This window comes from Microcebus murinus, chromosome 8 (assembly GCF_040939455.1).
Source record: "Microcebus murinus isolate Inina chromosome 8, M.murinus_Inina_mat1.0, whole genome shotgun sequence".
NCBI lineage: Eukaryota > Metazoa > Chordata > Mammalia > Primates > Cheirogaleidae > Microcebus > Microcebus murinus.
In genome coordinates, this window is record NC_134111.1 from 73,963,812 (window position 1) to 73,975,112 (window position 11,301).

Below are 11,301 nucleotides of genomic sequence, written 5' to 3' on the forward strand. Positions count from 1 at the left end.
TTGTAACTGAACTTCCTAAAAGAATGTGTTAGAAGACTCTCTAGTTTTATTGCTAAAGAAGGTTGTATCTTTATTGCTGCTTTCTTTTAGATATACTAACAATTGACTTTTCTTTTTTGGAATCTTTGTTGGGCAATGAAATGATGTCTAAATTCTGATGTATTGCATTATTTCTTACCCTTTTTTATATTAAGGGCTCTGAACAATTGACAATATAAATTATATTTGGTAAGCCAAATTTTACCCATTTTCTTTTGGTTCACTTATTTTAGATTAATTTTAAGCTACTGTTTGTATATTAATCATAACAGTAACATTATAGATTATAAAACATTTGGAAGAGAAAGAAAAAATTTTTAAGAGACCATACACAAATCCATCACTTAGAATATAACAGCATTTGGGATCTTTCCATCTTGTCTTCTTTGTTTTCCAGAAAATTGCTAGCATGCTTTTATATAATTTTGTATCCTGGTTTTTATCCCACTGATCCTTGTATAGAGTGAGCACTTCCTCCTGTCATTAAAAATCCTTTACAATCATGATTTCTAATGGCTGCCTGTGGATGTATGTATAATTTATTTAACCATTCCCCAACAGTTGAACATTTTGGTGAATATTTTTGTACATTAACCTGTGATCATATCAGTGTTTCTTTTCCTGAATTAGATTCCCAGAAGTAGAATTACTTGGTCACAGGGTGTGAGTATTTAAAATTATTTGACACACATCATCAGATTGTTTTCCAGAAAGTATTCATCTCAGTACATCCCTAACCAACACTGCATGTTATGGATTGTTGAAAATATTAGATAATTTGATAGGTAAATGAAAGCATTTCATTATTACTTTAATTTACATTTTTCTGAGTATAGAGATGTTGAATGTATGTTTTCTTTCATGTTGACTTGAAAATTGTCTGGTCATACCTTTCTCCATTTGGAGGGTGAGATTTCAGTGTTTTCCTTATTGGACCAGAGACCTTTATGTTCTAAGCCTATCCACTCTGTGCAGAGGATCTGAGAAGCAAGCATTGTAGAAGGGCTCTGTATGCCTGTGTCCTTGTAGAAGTTGTGGGCAAACACTATTAAACCATGCTGCTAACAGGAAAGAGAATTTTGGATGAGCTAAAGTTAGCAATATGATTTTGCTTTCTGGTACTAACAATAAAGGAAGAATAAAGCAACCAGCTAAGTCCTTATGTTGGCACATGGCCCTGGCACCATCTCCTTCTTCTGTGACCCATGTATTCATGCTGCTGCTTTTCCAAAGCCAGCGCCCTCTCCCATGACAGGTGCTCTATTCCTGGAGCAGCTGCACAAATGTGGATAGGAGATAGACATCTCCTGTCACTGACGAAGTTCTCTTTGCTAGAATTTTGCAGAGTGTGGTAGTAGGAGAGACCTTCGAGGTCTCTTACTTCATGTAAAAACTTGAATGAAGTATTCCTTCCTGCCTTGGCCTGGGACCTCACCTCTTCTTTCTGATGCTACTGCATATGAGAAAGTCAAAGAAAAAGAAAATGTGTTTACAACTTGGGGTCCAGACTAGCTACAGGGATTTTAGAAAAGAGAAACTGGAGGAATTTGTGGTCCTGCTCCCTTGTCCATGTCGTGCATGTAAGGGCTCTGCACACCTGCTACCCCCTGGGCATGTGCACAAGTCTACAACTGATCGAAGTATTTGAAAAGAAACTCCCTCCTAAAATCCAGGTGGCCAGCCGTGAATTAAGAATGCCGATGTCAAACATCCACCTGCGTGGGACAAGCACAGAAACCGTCCCCAACGCAAATGTCTCTGGAGGGTCTGTGGTGGCGGATCTCAACGGGTTGGCAGTAAAGGTAACAGTCACTGCAGTGGCATCCAGCTCAATACCCCTCATCGGGGCCAAATACATGGGTGGGGCTCAGAAGAGGTTGAGAGTTAATCCATCTCTTATTTCCTTCCCTCCACCCCCATCTGGGGCTCAGTCAGAGGTGCAGCACCCAGCCGCTCCCCTGTGCTAGAAATGCCGCCTTTTTTTCTCCCTCACTCCTGACTTCTCAGCGGTCAGCAAGTCCTTGCAGTTCTACGCAAAGATGTCTTTGTATCTTTCCACTTCCATGTTATGTCAATATCACTTAGAGTCAGACACCCACCTCTCGCCAGGGCCATTGCAAGACTTCTGTCTCTCCACCCCAACTTCCTCACCTTCCTCTCCGCTTCCCACTAAATCTGATCATGCATGCTTGAAAACAGGGGCCAGTGGTGCCAACTGTTGTTCTAAGTCCTGACTTCTTAGCGTGGCTTACAAGACCAGCACACACACACACACACACACACACACATCCCCATGTGAAACCTTTCACATCGCCTTCTTACAGGATTGGTCTCTTATCCATGTTCCCCCTTAGATAAGCCTATGGAAAGAAACATATGTTGTTTCAAAATTGGCATTTGCATGAAATCATGCTCATAATTTTAATTAAAAAATATTCCCTAGGATGCCTGTCAAACTCTTCTAAAACGCCTTGAACCCATCATCAGCAAGAATCCTGGAGGAACTTGGAAGGATTGGGTGAGGCTCACTGGTTCTCTGTGTTTTATGTTAGGAAAAAAGGCTGGAGGGGAGAATGAGAGAAATATGTGTGACTTAAATAGCTGTAGAAAGGGCACATTGAAAGGCACCACCATCACATAATGATAAACCAAAGGCCCTTTGGCTCTTAGCACATGGAAATCCTGTCACCGTGTGGTGGAAGTACTCTTGTACCTGGGAACATTATCTATTAGAGAAAAAGATGGTCCTTCTGCCAGAACTCCTGTTTTAGGCTAGAATTACTTAATGTTTCTTTGTATAGAACCTAAGTATTTTCTGGATAATAGCTGTAAATCTGTTTGTTCTCCTTTTTTGGGTTCCACTGTTCCTAAAGCAGCAAAACAATAGTAGCATCATTCTATGAAAGTAAGAAACACGTAGGCATTCCTTAAGAAATAGGAAACCAAGCCACTGGACATGCGTTCATCCAGTAGTAGACGCTCAGTGGAATGGAAATATTTAATTCCTTCCTTTCATCCACTTGCAGTCTATTTGGAAGGGAAGAAACATATTCTAAAGTCAACTAGCAAACTTTTCCAAGTAATAGCTTATAAAGTGCCAGATGACGTGGAATGAATATCCATAAAAGCAGGGAGCATGTGTCATGCTGACTATTCTAGAATGTCAGGTCTTTCAACATTAAAAGCACAGCTCTGGGGGAAATAATATTTGGAGAGTCCCACTTACAAATGGTTCTTGCTATTCTATAGAGTAAGGACTCATTTTTTAATGCTTATCTATGGGAGCTCTCAATGCTCTCTGGGCGTATTTGTTTCTGCCCTGTGCACTGTGCTGCCTGAGCCCAAAAGGCTGAGTCAGTCTGGAGACGGCTGGAGAGAGACGCGGTGCAGAGAGTCAGTCCTCCACCAGCCCACTTTCTTCTGTGATGACTGCACTTCTCACCTTCCTTCTTAGACTCAGGGACTTGGACCTCATCCCCATTTTTCTGTATAGTAGTCAACTGTGTGCACTACAGAGTCCAGGAGGCCTTTTGGTGTAAATGGTGCAATTTGGCAAGATTCTTCTGCCTCAGCTGAAACTATTATGGATACCTGATAATAAAATGAAACATCTAACCTATTTTTGTTTCCTACAATGTCCCATGTTAATAGGCAGAGTCTTTCCGCATGACTGAGTGGATTTGTTCATAAGCAGAACCTATGTTGATGGCTTTAGCCTAGTCCATAAGTACAATATACTAAACAGGCATTTATTACTATCACATGCATTGGACAAATGCTGTTGCTACAAGCAGTGAACCACAAATGCCTGTGGAGATGGAGAATGCTGAAATAAATAAATTAACCTTGGTCCTTCTTAATTATTACTGCGGATAGTTTTGTTTAACACGTAGTCAAATTAAAATTGGAGTCTCGAGTGATTCTTTCTTTAGCCATCCTCAGTGCATCGCGTTATGCTCTTCCTTCACAGGCGCAGACTGCTTTTGATGAAAGCATTAGTCTTTCGGCCATTGGATACTTCAGGTAAACCATCCTTTTAGTCACATGCTGTGGAAAATAACAGTGGTATCTTGAGGAGGAGTTGAAGTTTTGCTTGCCATTTTGGCAAAAATTGATTTCATGCCTTCTATGTATCCATCATTATAAAGATTATTTGTAATATTAGCTGCTAGTTAATCCAAGTGTCCAGAAAGACTTTTGCTAGGAAAAATAGGCACACAAATAAAATTCAATTGAATTGATGATTCAAATCATACTGGATGGTATTATGGGGCTCTCTGGGATTAATACTTTGAATCCAGAGCAGTGGTTGACTTTTTGTTGAAAATACAATCTATGTTTTAAGAGACAAAGGTAGGAGGTGCAAATTAAACCCATAAGATAGATACCATTTTACACCTTCAGGATTGGCAAAAAAAATTTATGATAACCATGTGACATCAAGGTATGAAACAACAGGAACTCGATTTGGAAACCATTTTGTTAAATTATTTTACTAAAGAATGAAAGCCATCAGAGAGCAGGGGGATATGGAGTCTTATGTGGTTTGGATACTTTGCCAGTTGTCATGGGCGTCCTAGGCACTGGCTGGCTCTTGGAACAGGCATTGGAAGTGTTTCTTAATGGCCCACTCCAGGCTGGGGGGAGCAGAGGAGGGAGGGTAGAGTCCTGTCAAGCTGCTGACCTGTGCTTCTCTTTTATCACTGACACATATCTGATGTCCTTAAAGAGGACTTAGGAACAGAGCAGGCTGTGGAGCCCAGCAGTGGAAGGCCAGAGTAGTAGCAAAGGATGAGAACCAGGGACCTGGCCCCTCACACACAAGGTTGATTTCTGAAGCCAGAAAGATAGACAAAGCATGCGAGTGTGCATCTTTGAAATGGAATTTGGTGATACAGGTTGAATCCCCCAAATCTGATGACAGTACAGTTACATGACCCAACACTAGCAAAAAGCAATAAGATAACTGATTGTGAAGTAAGCAGCTCACCCCCAAAAGTAAGGAGTCATCAGCCAGGAGTAATAGGATGTGTGTATCAGACAAAGCGAGTTAAATAAGGAAGAACTAAATATTTATTTATTCAGCAGACTTACTGAGCATGCGTTATGTGCTGGCGTATCATTGTACAAGCATATTCTTCTGGTTTGCACAACTCATATGGGCCTGTGTAATCATCATACTTTGTGATTAGGGGATTTGAATCACTTAGCACTGCTCCTCAATCATGCTGTTTCCTCCAGGGGTTATGAGTCAGACATGGACTGGGAGAAAGGCGAAGGCCATCCCTTCGAATACTTTGTTTATGGAGCTGCCTGTTCCGAGGTTGAAATAGACTGCCTGACGGGGGCTCATAAGGTCAGTTCCAACAGCAAAGGTCTTCAGGCTGCACTTAACATGCACCTACATTCCACAGGTGCCACCTCTCTGAGGACAGACGGGTGTGGGACAGCACCATGTGTTTGGCCTACGGGTGATTTCTCTGGATTACCTGGAGAAAATGCTCAGCGTTTGCCTTGGCAGCATGGTTGCTTCCAGTGGAAAACAAGTGGTGGCCTCTCTTCTTTATTTACCTGGCCCTTTTAAATGGAATCAGGAAAGAAACTACTTCAAGAAAGAAACACAGCCTAACAGGGGCTTCCATGCATCCATATTCCACTAACAAGCACCAAGAGCTAGCCCAGGGCGGGCAGTAGCCAGTTTTTGATATCTTTTACTTTTAGGTCTTGCTTTTTAGGTCATTTAAGAGCATCCTTATGCTTTTAAGGGATGCTATGAAGGGATGCATATACAGATTCACACTGACACAACTCAGAGAGCAAGTCATAGTGTCAGATTTATTCTCTCCTCTGCTCTGAAACTGAAAAACCTAGAACAGCAGATGACAGTTTAAAGACATTTTTGTTGATGCATCCTGAACTCTGTGGTTCAGTAAACATCACTCAGCCAGTTGTACCCTGGATGCTGGGTTGTATTCTAGCCACGAAGTTTTGCAACAAGAATGATGAGGGCCATAGATGTTATTTTTTGCTGTGTCATACGCTGTGAATTAGACTCAATCTGTTGCATCACCTAGCTTGAATTAAAATCAAGTAAATATTTTTTCTCCTATTATTTCCAAGAAAAAAAAAACAGTGCTTAAGCTGGGTAAGAATATTTGTATAACTTTGAAAGTTTCACATAATAAACTTAGCCACATAATAAAATCTTTGTTGCTTCTTCTCCTGAAATAAGGTGGCCCAAAGAAAGGTTTTATACCAAAGCTAGCCTGGCAGGAACTGTTTCTCAGTGTCAAGTTATCTCCATTGAAATAAACATTTTAACTTTTTTTTTTTTTATTATTACCAGAACCTCAGAACGGACATTGTCATGGATGTTGGCTGCAGTATAAACCCGGCCCTTGACATAGGCCAGGTATGTGTAACTGACGTGCCTTGCTTTCCTGTTTGTAAAAGCCAAAACCGATGTGGGGTCTGCAGCGGAACATTCCATCAGGTTTATTCATCATCTTGCATACAGTCTGCAGCTGGCAGCTTGAGTGAGGCAAGACCAAGCCTGGAGGTGACCGGGGAGCCCCACACCTTTCGGGTATGAGTAGTTAGTGCTGGGGGCTGAGCCTTCACCATAAGGTGGGCTGCAGCTTCAAGGAGTTTAAGGTTGTGTTGGGACAACAAACCTCAAATTATCAGAGCCGTAGCTATTGATAGATAGTCTGTGGGCGGAATTCTGCCCACAGACATTTTAAAATTTAAATCTGAAATAATTGACAAGGTTGGAAAATCACAAATATGTAGCCTCTCTTGAAAACAGAAAACCTGCCAGTGCTGGACCTGCATTTCCATAAGGCACGACTTTAGAGCGTCACACACTCTCCAGTAACACAGGACCCACCGGGCATCTTCACACACTGGCTTTACCTGCCTCGAACCTGTAGACAGTTCAGCTCATTGCCTTGGGGAGGACCTAGGTGTGGGCCAGGTTTTCAAGGAAAGAGCGAGCAACACCGTTCTGGGTGGAAGAAGAGTGAAGGAAATCAACCAAAAGAAAGACGTGAAATCAGCACAGGGGTTCACGGCCTGCGATGAGCCCGGCACAGACGCCCGTGGCGAGGGCCTGTGTGGGAGGAGAGGGCCTGAGGCAGAGGCAGAGAGTGGAAGAGGTGATGGGAGGCCCTCCAGAGACAGGGCTTAGTAGGAGGAGATGGCTTGGCCAGGGAGTGGCCTGGAGTTTTAGGAACACTGATCTTTACCTCAGAGCCCAGCGATGTGAGGCCAGCCAGCTTGTGAGCGAGGAGGTGGGATGAGATGATGGGATTCCAGCTTTCACTAGTGCGCTGTGGTCTGTGGACACATAGTCAGAGGGTTTCATCTGCCTCACAGGCAGACAATGAGGGCGTTTGGGCTACAGGCTCTGTGAGGACTCTTCTCAAGCTATCGTTTCAATGGCCAAACCAAGACTAGAACCCAAGTCTCTGGACTTTGAACTTGGCACTGCATGAGATGTTTAGAAATGCTTTTAGGTAAACTTTCAGTGACTCGCTCCAAGACACCCTGAAAAGCCACTTGAACTGTAATTTAAAAATTCCAACAAACAGCATCAAGTTGAAATACTACTTACTGTTAACTGTATTTTCTCATACATGGAAATTCTACTTTTTCTTTTCTTTCTTTTTTTTTTGGCTCAGATTGAAGGTGCATTTATTCAAGGCATGGGGCTTTATACCATAGAGGAACTGGATTATTCTCCTCAGGGCCTTCTGTACACTCGTGGTCCAAGCCAATATAAAATTCCTGCCATCTGTGATATCCCCACGGAATTGCACGTTTCTCTGTTGCCTCCGTCTCAAAACTCAAATACCCTGTATTCGTCTAAGGTAAGCTGTGCTCTGGGAACAAATGCACGTTTTTATGGTGCCTGTGGGGCAGCAGGAGGGCTACATCCATCTCTTGGCTGGGATTTTTACCAGGACTACAGAAGAAAAATCCCTATGAAACATTTTAATTTTAAAGTAATTTAACAACATGATAACAAGTTTTGAATATTCCAAATCCTGGAGACTAACATGAACTACTATTGTCATCAGGTTATATCTGATTTATCATCTTTCTGCAATTATCTTTATGCTTATATGAGGCTTTCTGTATTTGGGATTCTTTCTTTTGGCTAGATTTCTAAGAATGGGAATATTGGGTCAAAATACGAAATTACTTTTTAAAAAAAATAATTTACGTAGTATATAATATTATATGCATATACACTATATATGCACGTATACATTTGTACACGTGTTGCATAGTGAGAGAAAGAGACAATCTAGTTGGCTTGTTCCCCTGCCAGGGTCTGGGAGAGTCTGGGGTGTTCCTGGGCTGCTCGGTGTTCTTCGCTCTCTGGGACGCGGTGAGTGCCGCGCGGCAGGAGAGAGGCCTGCCTGGGCCCGTGAGGCTCAGTAGCCCGCTGACCCCAGAGAAGATCCGGATGGCCTGTGAAGACAAGTTCACAAAAATGGTACGTTCTGCCCGGTAGAAAAAAACAGTTACGAAATTCTGAATTTTGGCCCTTGTCCTTCTGGTAAAGTTTCATTAACCCATCGCTGTTGTTGTCCATGGAAGAAAAGGTGACAGGTATCCTGAGGGCATGTGGGCAGGAGAAGAGCAACGTGGCCCTTGAACTTGAGCCCCGTGGGTTGGGTTTTTTCATCAGCCTGGCCCTGCGCGGCTTTGCAGTGGGGCTCAGTGCTCTACCACTTGGCAGAAGAAGGTTCATTCCCGTTAGTTGTATGTTGCTCCCTTGTTCTCTTCCCTTCCAAGGACATCCTGGTCAGGAATAGAAATTCAGAAACTGTGCCTGAACCTAGGACACCCAGGCCAAGAATATGGGCTCCTCTGACAATCCGCCTCCACCCTGCGTCCAAACAGCCACCAGGAAAGTGGTGTCACAAGAATCCCTCGGCAGCGGCTCCCCTGCCGAGCAGACTCTCAGCCCTCCTTGGGTGTTTTCAGGGACCAGATTTTTAATTATGGGAGGAAGTCAAGCTGTTCACAGTTACTCCCTGTCTCTAAGAAAGCTGTTCCTTACACTCAAAGGAAGGCCCCTCCTCCACTCCTCCACGCCGGCTCTTTGTGGCGTCGTTCATGGCTCTCCCTAGGCTGCCACCAGCCACCCCTTCCACGCTGGAGAGACAGAGACCACGTCCACTTGTCATGAGGCCCCTTCCTGCGTGAGACCATCACCCTGTAGCCGCCCCACCCTCTCCTGGATCCCTCCACGGGTCACGGCTGCTGTTCCCTGACCTCCCACGGTCTGGTTGCCCTCTGGTGGTTTTAGCCTATTTTATGTTCTGCTATTTTTCACTCAAGTCACAAACCTTTTCCAAATAGCGAATATCCAAATTTATTCTTTTATTCTAGATTCCAAGAGATGAACCTGGATCCTATGTTCCTTGGAAGGTGCTCATATGAATCAAATGCAAACTTCTGGAGAAAATGGGGTGACGCTCCCCACATGGCAGTCTGTTCAGCCTCTATGCTCTAAGATGCTAGATCCAAAAAACAGATTTTCACAGTTCAGAAATCATCCCACAAGGTGTTGCTTTTCTATGAAGCTGATTTGAAATGTTCTATTTAGAGTTGACAGATACGCTTAAGCAATTTATAAATCATTTTAAATGGCATAAATACTAATTGGTTTCCTCTAGGGTGATAGTCTCCATTACTCTGTCCCTTAGATCCATCCAGCTAAATGGAATAGATGACTTGCGTGTGACTCATATTTGGCTTGTATCTACCAACAGGAATTATACTCTCTAGTGAAAGGAAGTTTTCTAAATAATTCTATTATTAGTATGAACTATAAAATTGTCATTCTTTCTCATTTGTCCTTTTCTGCTATCACCCTCTTTCTCCTATCAGGATAAATATAGACACTGTACCTAAAACGTCTGTGGGATCAAAGAAAAAATAGAAAATTGGACTTCATCAAAGCTAAAAAACTAAAAACATTTATGCTTTAAAGGAAACTATCAAGAAATTGAGAAGAAGCCCACAGAATAGGAGAAATATTCGTAAATCATATATTTGATAAAGGTCTTATATCCAGAATACATAAACAATTCTTATAACTCAATAATAAAAAGACAAATCAATTTAGAAGTAGGCAAAGGAATTGCTGAATCATATGGTAGTTCTATTTTTAGTTTTTACCCTAAATACCCTAACTTGATCATTACATATTCCATGCATATAAGAAAATATTACATGTACCCCATATAAATATGTACAAATACTATGAATCAATAAAATTTTTTTAAATGGGCAAAGGAAGTGAATAGACATTTCTCCAAAGAAGATATATAAATGGCCAATAAGCACATGAAAAGATGCTCAAACTCATTGGTCATCGAGGAAATGCAAATCAAAATCACAATGAGACACCATTTCACACACACTAGGGTGGTTATAATCAAAACAATAGATTTGTTGGCAAGGATGTGGAGAAATTGGAACCTTATTCATTCCTGGGGGCATGTAGAATGGTGTAGACACTGAAAAATAGTTTGGCAGTTCCTCAAAAAGTTAAACATAGTTAACATAGAAGTTAAACATAGAATTACTATACTCTTAGGTATATACCCAAGAGAATTGAAAATATGTTCACACAAAAACTTGTCCATAAATGTTCATAGCGTTATTCGTAATATCAAAAAGTGGAAACAACCCAACTGATAAAAATGCAATAAACAGAATGTAGTATATCCATACAAGAGAATTTTATTCAGCCATAGGAAGAAACAAAGTACCGTTACATGTTTTATAACACGGACAAACATTATCCAGATGAAAGAAGCTAGACAAGAAGGCCACATATTGTATGATTTCATCTATACAAAATGTCCAGAATAGGCAAATTCATAAAGATAGAAAGTAGATTAATGGAGAGGGGACTGCTAATGGGTATGAAATTTCTTTTTGGGGTAATAAAAATGTTCTAGAATTGGTGGTAATGATTGTACAATGTGAATATAATAAAAACAACTGAATTGTATACTTTATAAATGTGAGTTTTATGGTATGTGAATTATATCTCAATTTTTTAAAAGAAGCATCTGTGGAAAGAAACAGAAAACTTGGGAGAGGTTGAGAAGTTGTGAGAATCATGAAAAGTCTACCCCGATGGCATTCAGAGACATGGAAACCACAAAGGGAGGCTAAGCAAGACATAGTCACAGAAAAACTCTGTTTCCATTAATGGTAGCACAAGCACCTGCA

The 11,301-nt window shown here is 41.6% G+C and overlaps 1 protein-coding gene across 1 annotated transcript in view; it reads left to right on the forward strand.

Annotated features, from left to right (window-relative positions):
• The window catches only part of AOX1 (aldehyde oxidase 1), a 67,461-nt gene extending 56,373 nt beyond the window's left edge, over nt 1-11,088 (forward strand). The window contains exons 28-35 of the mRNA XM_012739071.3: nt 1,713-1,841; nt 2,483-2,557; nt 4,010-4,062; nt 5,281-5,395; nt 6,386-6,451; nt 7,722-7,910; nt 8,375-8,542; nt 9,445-11,088. Of these exons, the coding sequence (XP_012594525.2) occupies nt 1,713-1,841; nt 2,483-2,557; nt 4,010-4,062; nt 5,281-5,395; nt 6,386-6,451; nt 7,722-7,910; nt 8,375-8,542; nt 9,445-9,495 (846 nt within the window). The 3' untranslated portion in view covers nt 9,496-11,088. The remainder of the gene's footprint in view (nt 1-1,712; nt 1,842-2,482; nt 2,558-4,009; nt 4,063-5,280; nt 5,396-6,385; nt 6,452-7,721; nt 7,911-8,374; nt 8,543-9,444) is intronic.
• The last annotated feature ends 213 nt before the right edge of the window (nt 11,089-11,301 follow it).